The sequence below is a fragment of the Gopherus flavomarginatus genome, chromosome 3, assembly GCF_025201925.1.
Source record: "Gopherus flavomarginatus isolate rGopFla2 chromosome 3, rGopFla2.mat.asm, whole genome shotgun sequence".
In the NCBI taxonomy this organism is placed as follows: domain Eukaryota; kingdom Metazoa; phylum Chordata; order Testudines; family Testudinidae; genus Gopherus; species Gopherus flavomarginatus.
This window is the reverse complement of record NC_066619.1, coordinates 254,458,340-254,474,732: the sequence shown is the minus strand read 5'-3', so window position 1 is coordinate 254,474,732 and position 16,393 is coordinate 254,458,340. Positions and strand designations below refer to the sequence as shown.

The 16,393-nt window shown below is 45.4% G+C and overlaps 1 protein-coding gene across 14 annotated transcripts in view; it reads right to left on the bottom strand.

The window, feature by feature from the left end:
* Positions 1-16,393, bottom strand: part of LCORL (ligand dependent nuclear receptor corepressor like) — a 201,461-nt gene that overhangs the window by 71,460 nt on the left and 113,608 nt on the right. For 12 of the 14 annotated variants that reach the window (XM_050947276.1, XM_050947272.1, XM_050947273.1 and 9 more), the window contains one exon: positions 4,381-4,635. In XM_050947276.1, the coding sequence (XP_050803233.1) occupies positions 4,381-4,635 (255 nt within the window). Of the gene's footprint in view, positions 1-2,394; positions 2,586-4,380; positions 4,636-16,393 lie in introns of all 14 variants that reach the window. The other 2 variants (XM_050947283.1, XM_050947282.1) reach the window with 1 other exon arrangement.

The following is a 16,393-nucleotide window of genomic DNA, read 5'->3' as shown; positions in this document are numbered from 1 at the left end:
TTACCGACAATTTGTACCAAACTACAGCCAAACTACCACCCCAGTGACAGACCTGACCAGGAAAACACAACCAAATGCAGTTCAGTGGATTGAGAAGTGTCAAAAAGCCTTTAACCAGCTTAAGGCGGCCCTTACATCTGATCCTGTACTGAGGGCCCCGGACTTCAACCAACCATTCATCGTAACCACAGATGCGTCTGAGCATGGTGTGGGAGTAGTTTTAATTCAAGAAGGACTAGATCAACAATTCCATCCTGTTGTGTTTCTCAGCAAAAAACGTTCTGAGAAGGAAAGCCACTGGTCAGTCTCAGAAAAAGAATGTTACCCCATTGTGTATGTTCTGGATAAGCTATGCCCATGTATTTGGGAATGGCGGTTCCACCTGCAGACTGACCATGCTGCGCTGAAGTGGCTTCACATAGTAAAAGAGACTAACAGAAAACTTCTTCTGTGGAGTTCAGCTCTTTAAGACTTTAATTTTACAATACAACACATTTCAGGAGCCTCTAACAAAGTGCCTGACGCACTCTCCAGGGAAGGTTTCCCACAATCAGCCAGGTAAAAATGCCCCTGCATTCTAAGTCAGTGCAGTCCTTGAAATATAAAAAGTACTGTTTAATTCTTCATATAATAATAATTATTAATAAAATTGGAGGTGTATGCATCTTATTAACTCTGTTTTCTAAACCTCCAGGAAGAAATCCCAGCTGGTGTGAACCTGACCTGAACCAGGCTGGCCAGCACCATCTGTGATTTGGAGTGTGTGAGATAAATGAAGTGTGTGGGTGGGGTAAGCTCCCTTTCATGGACACCCAGACAGCCAGTTAGCTGTAAAATCCCTCTTGGTAGCTGTTCTCTACTTGTTTTACCTGTAAAGGGTTTAAAAGGTCCCCCAGGTAAAGAAGGAAAAAAGTGGCCACCTGACAAAAAGAGCCAATGGGAAGGCTAGAACTTTTTAAAATTGGGAAATAAATATTCCCTTGGTCTGTCGCTCTCTCTAGGCTGAAGAGACAGGCAGCAGGAATGCTGTGTAAAGTTTGAACCAGATATGAAAACCATCAGATCATATCTAGTAAATTAGGAATGTTTAGAAAAATGCGATTAGGTTTATTTGTTAATTTTTTAAGGCTTGTGAACTCCTTTGTGCTAACCTGATGCTTTTGTTTCCTTGTAACCTTTAAGCTAACCCCAAAGAAAGTTATTTTGAGTGCTTAATTTTTGGAATTGCTCTTTTAAAATCTAGCAAAAGGCTAAGTTCCAGATGTATTTTCTTCCTTTTTGTTTTTAGTTAAATTGACCTTTTTTAAGAACAGGCCTGGATTGTTGGTGTTCTAAGAGGTTTGTGCATGTTGCTTGATTAGCTGGTAGCAACAGCTAATTTCCTTTGTTTTCTTTCCCAGCTCTTCCCCAGAGGGGGAAGGGGAAAAGGGCTTGAGGGAGAAATTCCCTCCCCACAGGGAGAAATTCCCAAGTGCTCCATCCTGGGTCCAGGGTATTTTTTTGCATTTGGGTGGTGGCAGCATTTACCAAGCCAAGGTCAGAGAAAAGCTGCTACCTTGGGAGTTTAATACAAACCTGGAGTGGCGGCCACCACCTTCTTTACTCAGGGTGACAGAGTGGAGATTCAGCCTTGACAGGCACATTCTTCCAGTATTGTGATTCCACAGAGTCTACTTCTGAATCTCTTCCTTTGATAAAGCAACTGGGGGAGGACCTTGTGATTCTCCTCTGTGACAAACATGGCAACTCCCAGCTCTCCTAGTTGTCCGTTATGGCTGCATTTATACTAAAAAATTGCACCTGAAGCAAAAGTATAATCTATCTTTATTGATCATCCTGCTTCATGTGTACACCATGTGCCTATCCTCATATAACAGTGCCTGCAAGTGTTGCAGGGCCTACAGATTGTTGAATCTATCCCACAATTCCTGGCACAGTTCCCTGGAGCAAGTGCATGTCATATTACAGGCAGAACCGGTAGCAATGCCAAAAGTTAAAATGGCCTAACACTTTCTATTAGTTGCTTTCATTTAACTTTGCTGAACTTCAGCCATTTGGGCTGAATTTTCAATGCTGGATGGCTGAATGTTTTTAGAGTATTTCACAAAAAAAGTTAAGTTGTTTCTCATAACAAGGCTGGAAAGAATTATGTTGTTTTGCTCATCTTGAAAAATTCTTATAAACATTTCACTAAGACATTAGCATCTCCATGCTTTAGAGCAGGGATGTGAAACTGGAGGGTATGGGATAAGGTGGTGCTGCCTTGGTATCAGGAATATGCCTTCTGCTGCCCTCATGAAAAAAACCACTCAAATCTGGCCAAATTATAAGCCTCCAAAAAAACAAACAAAACAAAACAAAACAAAAAAGAAACCTTGCAGTTCACATACTCACTTGAGACTTGAAGTTTGGTAGAAACGGTCAATGAAGATTCTGTCTGTACTGGGCTTGCACCAGGGCTGCAGGTGGCGAGAAGGATTTTCCCTGCAATTGCTCTGCCCAGCAATCAGGGGCCACCGTGGTGTTTGGCATAGGAAATGAGAGGAGGGAGTCTGCCTCTCCTGTGTTCTCAATGCTTCTGGTTGCTAGTGCCCAGGAGAAATGAACAATGCATTTTGAATGGAACACAGGGTGAGGAGCAGAGCATAGGTAGTGAGAGGAGGTGCATCCATGTGGAAAAAACAGTATGATGATGATGACGATTCTATAATTAAAGACTGCATCTTAATGCATATGCACAAGGGGACTCTAATCTCAGAGTTGCAAATGACATGGCACAATCATCAACCTTTCCCTCAAAACTGCTGCTGGACTAAATTCAGGCCTGGAGACCCAAGGGAACTACTCTGACTAGTGCCACCATCTTTAGGCAGTGGTACTATATTCACCCTCTTCATATCTCCATCCCCCCATCTCTCAACAAAATACTGAGTTTTTACTGAGAGCTTCAGCCTAAAACAGCCGCTCTTACTATACTGTACTAGAAGGAAAGCAGTACCTAGAGTCAGATAGAGGCAAAAAAGGATATCCCAGATCTCTTCTTCCACTGTTTCTATAAAGGTAACCTAACAAGTCTATAAAAACAAACTAAAACTGCGATGCTGAGAGAAAAGGTTAACTTATTAAATTGTAAAGTTATATCAGCATCCCTCTTCCCCCCGCCAAAATAAAAAAATTAAAATACCAACAGAAAAAGGTTGTGAGGATAGAAGGAGGTAAAAATGGAAGAAGAGATACGATAAATTAGGCAGGAAAAAATGAAAAGAGCCAGACAAGGGGCTGGGATTGATAAAATAGTTAATTGTATATCTATATCATCATGGTCTCCAGTCATGAAACTTCAGTTGTCTCTGATATTTCCTTAATGTTCCACAGCCAGCTCGAACATAAAGAGCCAAATATCCAAAAAGAACTTATTACCAATCCTAACATCTTGTCTATCTCCTGCTTCCTTCAAACTATTCAAAATCCCACCGCCTCCCATCATTATGCCATCATTCCACCCAATTTCCTTTATTAGCATCCTAAAAAATAAAAACACAAAAAACATACAACACTCCACACACACCCAAAAACACAAATTCAAGTTCGTTGTCCTTATTTTCAAGGTTCTGCAATATCTCATCCCTACATATACAGAATCTCCATTTAAAATTTGCTCATACACGTCTACTAAACTTCTATCCTTACTTTTCCCTTCACCTTTTCCTGTTCGGACTTTGTGCCTCCTTTCATACTGCCCTCTATGCTTGGAATACCATCCACTTATGCACCAGTATCTTCTCTCCCTCCCTTTCACGCTTCTTAAAACTCATTTCTTCAATAAAGTTATCATAAACTGGTCTCCTCGCTTTCTTAGCAATCAAATAGGTGTAATATGTACTTCCATCCTGTTAACAGTACAAAAAGTAAATGAGGGAAGCAAGCAGTAGATCACACTTCAACAGGTTTATGCTGCCCATTGGTGAGGTGGTTTAAGAGCTTTAGTGTTCCAAAGGTTGCTGAATTGCCACCAGTCACTGAGTGGATGGATCCAGGAGTGGGAATATTTAGCTTTTAGGGACATATGGCACACAAACAAAAAAGTTTTTTGAAATAATTTTTTCAAAGTTTTCCCATGAGATTTCTGTGGCTGTTTAGAGAAACATTTGTTAATGCGGAAAAAATACAGAAAAATCAATCATGAAATAACTGATTTTTTTACACATGGATTTTAATAATCTTCAATTTATTTTAATGTACTGAATGCTACTTTGGATAGACAAACATTTAAAAATAGTGATTATTTTTGATTGTTCAGATTTGGATAATAAGACAATTCTACATGAAAACAATTTCAAAACAGCAGCATATTAAAAAAAACAGAAACAAAAGATTTACCTTGCTGAGTTTTCTGTTCTTGAGTTCTATTCACAGTGAGGTCTAGAGGGCTATCCTGTTCTTCCTGAAGGGAGTTTTCCGTTTGGTTCATTTGGATATTTTTACATATCAGACTTGGTTCAAATGATGAACCATTTCTATTCTCTTGAATTTTGCTACTTTTTGAAATGTATTCAATTGCAAACTGACGGATCATCTTTTTCATTAATTCCTGAGCAACTAGGGGAATGTTAGGATCACAGTTCTGAGGAAGATCTGGGGGAAAAAAAACATGAAACACATGCATTAATATAAATGAACAATTATCTTTCTTTTAATAATGGTAAAATACTTACTCGAGACATTTAGTAATTTTGGCCCAGATTTTGAATCCCTTTCTACTTTACTCCATGTATAATTCTATGGAAATCAAGGAGATTACCTGGGAAGTAAGGTACTACTTAATGTAAGTAATGGTATCAGAATCTAGCCCTTTGATTTTTAAAACATACTGAGCTGAAATTTGTCTTGTAGACTCCTAGGTCTGTGGTTTCACATGTGAAAAGTGTTTAAACAAAAATAGTGCAAGTGAATTAAATAAAGCTGTAAGTCACAGTGTAATGTTACTTTCAGAATGAACTTTTACTACAGCAAACAAAATATTATTTTAAGAATGTAGTTTTACAGATAATTAATCCTAAGTACTGATTGGAAAATTCTGACATTCTCAGAAAAACAAGGATTAAGTTTGACAAAGAGCTGTTTCACTTACACATTAAGTTAATTTTCATTGTCCACATTGTCAGTTCAGGATTGCCAGGCCATGTTGGTAAGATGTCATTAGAAATGTCCCATACAAATTGTAGTTCTGTAATAAACTAATATTTGATTTCTCAAACTTTTTCATGGTGTATACCATGTTCTAACAGAGAAACTATTGTCTTAGAAACAATTTCCTTTCCTATTTTCAATTACAAGGCCATATCTCCTTTAATTTGTGTTCACATAACATCCCTATGGCAAAAACAGCAATTGCTTAATTTTTTCCAACACAGAAAAGTAGTATTAGGAAAGTGTGTAACTTATTTTAGCCATCTTTTAATGCAGCTAACCAGCTGGAAAAAGGAAGAGAGCGCATCACGTGACTAGCTGGGTCTCATAGATCACTAGCAACTTTGTCATAGACCACAGTTTGAGAAACACCAAAGTAAAGTGAAATCCCACCTTCTACTGTAATATAAAAGATCTGCCAAATCAACAAAGCAAAAAAATTTAGCACTGAATAAGAATAGTTAAAAAGATCATCGAAACAGATCATTACTCCCTTATAGTTTCTACTCTTGCTGACTTAAGATGAGTTTTCAATGCAATACGTGGGATCTACTCTCACTGATATGCCAACAGAGTTGAATGGCTAAATCTCCATATCCCATTCAACAATGAACCCTTACATGTCTGAATCACATTTTATTTTGACAAAAAAAGATGTTTCTATGGTTAATAACCTTACTTTCAGTATATGTTTTAATTGAGCTTTAAATATTCTAGCAATATTGCCGTACAGCAGCCCAAGTGTCATCGTAAAAAGTGCGGGGAACCTTATAAGGCAGGATTACTTATATTGTAATTCTGCTTCTCTGAAGATACAATTTTGGCAGAATTCTCACTTGTGCATTGTAGCACAAGACAGACACCACTCCCCAAGCTCTAAGACTTTTGGTCCCTAAAGGCAGCCGTAGTTGGCTAGGGCATCATCCTCCTCTCCCTCTAGCAACACAAGTGGCACATGAGACCCAGGAATCTAATCACTGACCTTTTTTGAGCTCACAGAACTTTCATTGGCTTTGTCAAGGCCATATCACTATCCTATTACACCATGAACTTTTTGATGGGGATTTCAGTAGTGTCAAGCCTCTCAAAAACTTACAATAAGGGATGCAGAGAAACTGGTTTACCTTTCAACCAGAATCTTGAGAAGCTGCAAAGTCTGCCAAATGAAGCTGAATGCAGTTACTGTGGTATTTAAATTATTCTCAGAAAGACGATTAAGCAGGTTTAATTAGTGGGGACTGAGGAATTTAAAGGATTCAATGTGGGCCTACTACATCATTGAACTTTTACCTCTCACAAATTTTAAGTCCTCTAACAAATGGTTTCAAAGAGGCCAGTATGACACAGTTCTCCTCCTCAGAGACAGTATGCTGATGAAGCTCTACTAAAAAACATCAGTGAGGGCTGTGAAGTTGGGATGGAGTACGGTATCCTGGTCCAGATAAATCACCCAAAGCCAGACTAAACCTGATGGAAACAGCTTTAGCAATCTGCAACTCTTGAGACCATACTTCTCAGGGCCAGCAAAGGCTATTAGGATCACTGAACATCTGCCTCTTGAGTTCTGACAGGATTTTAACTACCAGAGGTACTGGTGGAAAGGCATAGAGGAACATCCTTCCCAAGTGGATGGACAAGGCACACTTGCCACCACAGTCTCTTAGGAACACAGGAACTAACACATTAAATCAAACCACTGGTCCGTCTAGTCCAATATCCTGTCTTTTAAATACCACAAACATTTGCTCAGCACTTTCCAACAAGATTTAGTTATTGCATTTTATTTCTGGCTCAGTTTACCCCCTTCTCTTTATTAAAATGACAATGCAATTTTTCCAACTTTCATGATTTTGAGATTATTGTGATATTTGGTGTTTTTTCTTTAAATTCCAGGAACTGGAGTTATCTGAATACATGAGAATCTCAGTTTTCATTTTAAAAACCAATAGATTTCTAACCCTCATGGTTGAAGAGAAAACCTTGAAAAGTTAGGAAGAATAATGGGCAATTACATAATAACCTTTCCGCAGAAGGCAATTCTTCCAAATCCTCTCTAGTCAGAAGTTAGCTTATCCCTCGAATTATGAAGGTTGACAGAATTTAAAAAAAAAATAGTTGGGAGAGGTTATCTTATCAGTGCTGTGGGCAGAAAACAATAGCTCCTTGTTCAGGTCAGTAGCAAGGAGTATCCACACTGGAGGGAAATGAGATCCATCATTCTGACTTGTGAGGAGGTATCCAAGATTGAGGCAGTTCATGACTGGGTTCTGCTTTCCTGCCAGGCACATGGAGACCAAAAATGTTGGTGGGGCTGCACCCACTATTCCCACACCTTCAGGGCTTCTCAATATCAAGGCATGATCCACTATCGTCCTACCTGTGCATATAGAATGTGAGGATCAAAGTGCATTTGAATCAGCACTACCTTCATAGCTAGCAGATCTCTGAAAGTGCCTAATGTGTGCAGGACCACGCTCCTCTTCACAAGAATAATGTGCAACTGTTGTTTCGTGAGAGACCAACTTCCTAAATATGGAGTCCCTGAATGTAGGCTCAGCAGCACAGGTTGGCTGTATCCATTTTTCACTACAGTTTGGAAGAGAAGTATTTGCAAGTCAATTCCTAACTGGCAATAGGTTGCTAGACTGCCACTATGATCATGTCACCCAAATGTGATGCATGAGTCCCTGCGATGCATACTTCAGTGGGATCTTGGGATCAAATGAACTTGCTTCATATGGGAACTGTCCAGGGTACTAATAACACAGTTGCAGCCATGAGATCCAATATTCACAGCATGGTCTGAGCTGTTCCACTGCTTATGCTTTCTTGAATTGGGGCTGTCTGGGATCCTGCCCTGAGCCAAAAAAAAGCATTCAGCTGAGCCATGTCTAGCAGGGCTCGTACATTCTCTCATTGTTTGCTGAGGAACTGAAGCCACTAGGGAGCATCATAAGCTACTCAAACTAACCAGTAGTGAGACGGAATTATTTAAATTGTGTCTTTGACCAGGCATCTGTCCAAGAAGGGGAACATGTGCACTCCCAATTGAAAGGAGAATCAGGCAACCAGTGGCCATTGGGGATAACAAGCTCCCAAATTGCCTCTTTAATGGGGGCACTGCTCTCCTTTTCCCCTCCTTCCCTTGTGAGAAGGCCCAATGGATGCAATCACAAAATACAGAAAAAACAGGGTTGCCTTCAACTCTTACCTTCTCTATAGGAGTCCCCACCCATTCCTCTAAGAGGTTCTATTCAGCACCTATTTGGCAGCTAGCTACAAAGCAAGCGTACAGTCATCCATTCCTTTAACTTAGGCTACTTACTATTATCCACATCAATGACTGTCTGAAAATGATGCAATTCTGGCATTTGCCCTTGCAAAAGGACTCCACAAGGACAGACACATTTTTCCAAAGCATGACCTTGCACATTGGCTTTGAAGGCCCAATAGACCACAATACAAAAAGGCTACACCTGCCAATTTATAATTTTCTTGTCCATATTAATTCCATCTCTGAGCCTGAGGTTTCTGGGGCCTGGTGCCATGTGTTTGACTGGTTTTTGCTCTAACTATAGTTGCTTTGGTCACCAGGTTCTTGTAGGAAGGGAGGAACACATGACTGGTGTCACTCATTGGAAAGATATACTTTTCCACAACTGTCTCCAAAAATGGAGCAGTGGTGTAAGTTGCTTGTCACATTTCCATCACCAGCAGCTGTAAGACAGATAGCAAGGAAAATGCAGCCCTACTGGACTTGGGTTTCTGGCCCACGTATCAAAGTCCTTGAAAATTCCTGGACTTGCCCTATCTCAACATTTAGCCTACTGAGACAGTTTTTTAAGAGTGTGCTAGTAGTCCTGATATGAGGTCACTATCCTGCTGCTTCTCCATGCTGGTATGTATTTGCTATCAGATGAGATCTCCAGTTCCTCAGAATCCAGATGACAATTACACCACCCTGCCCCACCCAAATGCTGAAGAACTGAGCAGGTGATATGATGGTTTGGTCTGAAGTGTCAACACCACACTGGGATGCATCAACACACTGCACAAAGAGCACTGACACCAGAGATGCCAAAACAGTACAAAAATAAGTTCAGGTTGCATCAAGAAATCTGACAATTCATGGTACAACATTAGAGGGAACCACTGAAAGCAGTACTTCGACATCTGAAGGAGCCAAATACTGCCACTCATGATTCCTAGCTCCATCTCAACCTCAAGTCCTGGAAACAAAAGGGAACCATGGATATCTGAATGTAAAGCTGCCTGGAGTTGGGAGCTTCATCAGTGAAGCACAAGAGGTCAGCTGGCTATCTCTAGCCTCCTGCCAATGCTTCTTATTCAGAGGCAATACCTTATCCAATGAGCAGGAGCTCAGTACCACCAATTTTCAGGCACAAAGACCCCAAGATTATTAGGGACTCAGCATGAAGTTCAGGGCACGTCAGTGGTGCTGACACAGATTTTTAACATCAGCAGCTGAAGAAAACTAAGACTTACGGTTTGAGAATTTCTCTTCAGATAAACTCTGTCAGTCAGTCTGAGGAAGACTTGAAGGCAATCCCCATGATGCCTTAATCTACCACCCTGGCACAGCAAACAAACTTCTCTATTACTGATATTTTTCTGCCTCATGGACATTGACTCCATTAAGTGATCTTTCTAGCTCCTTAAGGGTAAAGACAGTGGACAATATTTTGAAAAACAGAAAAAACACTACTTAATGCAAGTAGCTTTGGGATTTAGTGAACTCTGAAATGCAGACCGGAGCCAAAAAGATTTAAGGAAGCTTTGGAGAAAAAAGGGTGAAAAAAGGTGAAGCAGCAGCAAGGCAACAAGTATCAAAGTAATGAAACAACAGATATTAATGCAAAAATGCTAAAGCAAGGACAAAATGATGAAATTAAAGCACCGAAGCATCTAATAGAAATAAACGCCTACTTATGGAACTGAAGTTCCCAAACTAAGAGCAAGAAAAGAGATACTGAAAAATTTTACAGTCAAAAATTTAACAAACACAAAAAGATAATTGAAGTATGATCCACACTGAGCAGGCTACCACCTGGAGCAGTGACGAGAGAACAAAGTTCCTTTGATGAATGTAGTCAAGAAAGAGCTGACTAGAAAAGAACTACAGACTCCTGGGTAATATGCAACCACCAGTGGAGACGGGAAGGTGAGGTGGCTTGCATCCAAACACACTCTCTTTGCCTTTAGGAACTACAAAAACTACAGAACTTAGGGAGTTCACCCTACGTTATTATGATAGGGAGCACAAAACCCAGGAATGAGAAATCTGCCCATCTGGCATCTTTATTGAAACACAATTACTATCAAAGTTGCTGAGCTAACATAATAGTGGAAGAGTAAGCTATATAGCAATATTCTCTCTGTATCCACAAAATTGCTGTTTCTTTCCAATTTCAGAATCTTTACTGCTGATCATGTGTAAATCACACACTGACTGTTAGTACCCAGGTTGAACTTGTAAAGCTAGTAATTGGATAAGTCATCTTTTCACTCGGTCTGAACACTGAACATATAAACTGGACACTACGAAGTTTAGACTTGAAATTAGACAAAGGTTTCTAACCATTAGAGCAGTGAAGTTCTGGAACAGTCTTCCAACGGGAGTAGTGGGGGCAAAAGACATATCTGGCTTTAAGACTAAGCTTGATAAGTTTAAGGAAGGGATGGTATGATGAGATAGCCTAATTTTGGCAATTAATCTGGCAATTGATCTTTGATTATCGGCAGATAAGTATGCCCAGTGGTCTGTGCTGGGATGTTAGATGGGATGGGATCTGAGTTACTACAAAGAATTCTTTCCTGGGTGCTGGCTGCTGAGTCTTGCCCACATGCTCAGGGTTTAACTGATCGCCATATTTGGGGTCGGGAAGGAATTTTCCTCCAGGGCAAATTGACAGAGGCCCTGAAGGTTTTTCGCCTTCCTCTGCAGCATGGGGCATGGGTCACTTGCTGGAGGATTCTCTGCAGCTTGAGGTCTTCAAACCACAATTTGAGGACCTCAATAACTCAGACATAGGTTAGAGGTTTGTTATTGAAATGGATGGGTGAGACTCTGTGGCCTGCACTGTGCAGGAGGTCAGACTAGATGATCATAATGGTCCCTTCTGACCTTAAAGTCTATGAGACTAAGATTCTAACTTCCCATCAAAACTTTCTCTCAAATATTAGGCTTTTTTAAAAAAATCCCTTCTGAACATTTTCCAATTTTAGATGCCCTATGGGAAAACTCCATTAAAATCATCCCAGATCTTCAACTGCCAGTTACTCTAAATGTACAGATTTAAACTTATTTATGGTAAAAAGCTAATATAGGGAGAACGTGAGTGTGAGTGGAAGAGGCAGAGCATGATTCAAGATTGCACATGACTTAAATATGAACAGTTCTTTCAATTTCATATTTTGTTATCTTTATACCTAAACATAGGACTACTTTATATTTGTTTTTCTACAATTCTTTAAAGAACTCTGGGGACTCAATGCTAAACAAGCACATACAAAAGACGGTTACTCACCTTTGTAACTGTTGTTCTTCGAGATGTGTTGCTCACATCCATTCCAGTTAGGTGTGCGCGCCGCGCGTGCACGTTCGTCGGAAACTTTTTACCCTAGCAACTCCAGTGGGCCGGCAGGTCGCCCCCTGGAGTGGCGCCGCCATGGCGCTCAATATATATCCCTGCCGGCCCACCCGCTCCTCAGTTCCTTCTTGCCGGCTACTCCGACAGTGGGGAAGGAGGGCGGGTGTGGAATGGATGTGAGCAACACATCTCGAAGAACAACAGTTACAAAGGTGAGTAACTGTCTTTTCTTCTTCGAGTGATTGCTCACATCCATTCCAGTTAGGTGAATCCCAAGCCATACCTAGGCGGTGGGGTCGGAGTGAGAAGTCGCGGCATGGAGCACTGCAGATCCGAAGGCCGCGTCCTCTCTTGACTGCTGGACCAGGGCGTAGTGGGAAGCAAAGGTGTGGACCGATGACCAGGTCACTGCCCGACAGATTTCCTGGATGGGCACACGGGCGAGGAAAGCCAGCGACGACGCCTGCGCCCTGGTAGAATGCGCAGTCACCCGGCCCGTAGGGACGTGGGCCAAGTCACAGCAGGTCCTGATACAGGACGTTACCCATGAGGATAACCTCTGGGAGGAGATAGGAAGCCCCTTCATGCGGTCCGCTACCGCCACGAAAAGCTGGGGGGATTTGCGGAAGGGTTTGGTCCTCTCCACATAGAACGCGAGAGCATTACGGACATCAAGCGAGTGGAGCTGCTGCTCCCTGCCTGAAGAGTGAGGTTTCGGGAAAAAAACCGGAAGGAATATCTCTTGGTTGATGTGGAAGGTCGAGACTACCTTGGGGAGAAAGGCAGGGTGTGGCCTCAGCTGCACCTTATCTTTGTGGAAGACTGTATACGGGGGGTCTACCACAAGAGCCCGGAGTTCCGACACCCGCCTAGCTGAGGTGATAGCTACTAAAAAGGCAGTCTTCCAAGAGAGATAAAGTAGGGAGCAAGTAGCTAACGGCTCAAAGGGGGGCCCCATGAGCCGAGACAACACCAGGTTAAGATCCCAGGTTGGAGCAGGGAGTCGGACGTTAGGGTATAAACGTTCCAGCCCCTTAAGGAATCTAGACACCGTCGGGTGAGAAAAAACAGAGCGACCATCCCCACCCGGGTGAAAGGTGGAGATAGCTGTCAGGTGGACCCGCAACGACGATATCGCCAGACCCTGTTGTTTGAGGGACCAAACGTAGTCTAAGATATTGGCCACCGAAACTTCCATAGGGCGGAGACCTCTGCACCAACAGGAGAAACGCTTCCACTTGGCCGAGTATGTCGCTCTCGTGGAAGGCTTCCTGCTGCCCAAAAGCACCTCCCGCACCGGTGTGGAGCAGCGCAGTTCAGAGCCGGTCAGCCACGCAGGAACCACGCCGCTAGGTGCAGCGACTGCAGGTCCGGGTGACAGAGAGTCCCGTGCTCCTGGGTAATTAGGTCCGGGTGAAGGGGCAGGGGAACTGGGTTGGCTATGGCCAGGTCCAGCAGCATGGGGTACCAATGTTGCCTGGGCCACGCCGGGGCTACCATGATCACACGAGCCCTGTCCCTGCGCACCTTCAGAAGGACCCTGTGAGCCAGAGGAAACGGGGGAAACGCGTAGTACAAGTGGGTCGTCCACGGAATAAGGAAGGCATCCGCTATCGACCCGGGCTCCCTGCCCTGAAAGGAGCAGAATGCCTGGCACTTCTTGTTCCCCCCGGACGCGAAGAGGTCCACACGGGGATAACCCCACCTCTGGAAGATGGAGAGAGCGACGTCCGGGCGAAGGGACCACTCGTGCGATAGGAAGGATCTACTCAAGCGATCCGCCAGCGTGTTCCATACTCCGGGGAGGAAGGAAGCCGTGAGGTGAATGGAGTGGGCTACACAAAAGTCCCAGAGTCGCATCGCCTCGTGACACAGGGGAGAGGATCTGGTGCCGCCCTGCTTGTTGATATAGTACATGGTCGTCGTGTTGTCGGTAAACACCGCGACACAAAGACCTCGAAGCTGGTGACAGAACGTTTGACAAGAAAGGCGGACCGCTCTCAACTCCCGCATGTTGATGTGCAACCTCACCTCCTGCGGGGACCACAGGCCCTGCGTTCTCAGGATTCCCAGGTGGGCCCCCCAGCCGAGATCTGAGGCATCCGTTGTCAGGGACACCGAGGGCTGAGGTGGGTGGAAAGGGAGCCCCGCACACACTACGGACTGGTCTAGCCACCAGTCGAGAGAATCTAACACCCCTTGGGGGATAGTGATCAGCATGTCTAGCGGCTGCCTTGCCGGCCGGTAATGTTCGATGAGCCACAACTGGAGGGGCCTCATGCGGAGCCGAGCATAACCGGTCACAAACGTGCATGCTGCCATGTGGCCTAACAGGGTTAGACATGTCCGCACTGATGTCAAGGGGGCTGCCCGTAGTCGTTGAACGATCGCCGACAATGCCTGGAACCTCGGCAACGGCAGAAGAGCCCTGGCCACGGTGGCGTCCAGGACGGCCCCGATGAACTCCACCCTCTGCGTGGGGATCAGGGTGGACTTGTCCATGTTGATCATGAGGCCCAAGGTAGCAAACAGGCCGGTGATCACACGGACGTGGCTGCAAACTTGCAGTTCCGACGTGCCCCGAATTAACCAATCGTCTAGGTAAGGGAACACGTGGATACGACTGCGCCGAAGATGTGCCACAACGACTGTCATGCATTTTGTAAATACCCTCGGGGCCGTAGAAAGGCCAAATGGGAGGACTGCAAATTGGTAGTGAAGGGGGCCCACCACGAAACGAAGGAAACGTCTGTGGAGTGGCCAAATGGCAATGTGAAAATAAGCGTCCTGCATGTCGAGGGCGGCGTACCAGTCTCCCGGATCCAGGGATGGGATAATGGTCCCCAGGGATACCATGCGGAACTTCAGCTTCACCAGGTATTTGTTGAGCTCTCGCAGGTCGAGGATAGGCCTGAGGCCTCCCTTGGCCTTGGGGATCAGAAAGTAGCGGGAATAAAACCCCTTGCCCTTCTCGTTTTCCGGAACCGCCTCTATAGCTCCTTTGCTGAGGAGCGTCTGTACCTCCTGCCGAAGGAATTGCTTGTGAGAGGGGTCCCTGAAAAGGGACGAGGAAGGGGGGTGGGAAGGAGGAAATGATATAAACTGCAGGCGGTATCCTGTCTGCACCGTGAGTAAGACCCAGCGGTCCGATGTTATTTGGGTCCACGCCGGGAGGAAAAACGAAAGGCGGTTGGAAAACGGGGGGGAAGGATCCGTGGGGGAAACTGTTACTGCGCCCTCGGGCGCACCTTCAAAATGAAGGCTTGGGTCCAGGCGGGGGCTTAGAGGAGCCTTGATTCTGCCCCCCTTGGTTCCCCGAATGCCTACGCCTTCCATTCCTGCCACGGCGCCTATTGAGGTCCTGCCGTTGGCGGAACTGGGGGTATGGCCTGCGCTGCTGTTGCTGCTGTGGCCGGAAGGGTCTGCGCTGCGTTCCCGGCGTGTGCATCCCGAGGGAGCGCATAATGACCCGATTGTCCTTTAGACTCTTAAGTCTGGGGTCTGTCTTTTCCGAAAACAGGCCCTGGCCTTCGAACGGGAGGTCCTGGATGGTATGTTGGAGCTCCGGAGGAAGGCCAGAGACCTGCAGCCAGGAGATACGGCGCATCGTTACCCCCGAGGCGAGGGTGCGGGCAGCCGAGTCTGCAGCGTCCAAAGAAGCTTGCAATGATGTACGCGCAACCTTCTTGCCCTCATCTAGGATGGCCGCAAATTCTTGGCGGGCGTCTTGTGGCAGCAGCTCTTTAAATTTGTCCGCTGCCACCCATGAGTTGAACGCGTACCTGCTGAGCAGGGCTTGTTGGTTCGAAACCCTGAGCTGCAGCGCCCCAGCCGAGTATACTTTGCGTCCAAGGAGGTCCATACGCCTGGCCTCCCTGGATTTGGGGGCTGGAGCTTCCTGCCCATGACGCTCCCTGTCATTCACCGACTGTACCACCAGGGAACACGGTGTCGGGTGGACATGGAGGTACTCATAGCCTTTAGAGGGGGCCATGTACTTCCTCTCGACGCCCCTCGCCGTAGGGGAGATGGAGGCCGGTGACTGCCAGATGGTATTGGCGTTGGCCTGGATCGTCCTTATGAAGGGTAGGGCGACCCTGGTGGGAGCATCTGACGAGAGGATGGTGACAATCGGATCCTCGATCTCCGAGACCTCCTCGGCTTGTAGGCTCAGATTCTGAGCTACTCGCCTAAGGAGGTCTTGGTGTGCCCTGAGATCCAGCGGGGGGGGGGCTACTGGAGGAGATGCCAGCCACCGCTTCATCAGGGGAGGAGGATGAGGAGACCCCCGGCAAGAAAGTGTCCAATGGGGGGTCCCCCTCGGCCCTCGCCTCTGCCTCAGGAGCCAGAGCGGAGTCTTGCTGCTTGGACCCTTCCTCTCCATCCGGGGAGGGAGGGGGGCGAGACAACGAGGCCTCCGGCACCCTGTGCTCCGCCGTCGCAGGGCTATCAGGAAGCTGTTGGGGGCCCTGGGCTTGATGGTATGCCCATGGGGTCCAAAACCCCCACTGCTGCGGGCCTTGGTCCTGTTGCGGCGGGTCTTGAAAGAGCGCCGCCTGCCGGTCGGTGCCCAGCGCATACCCGCTGTCCGT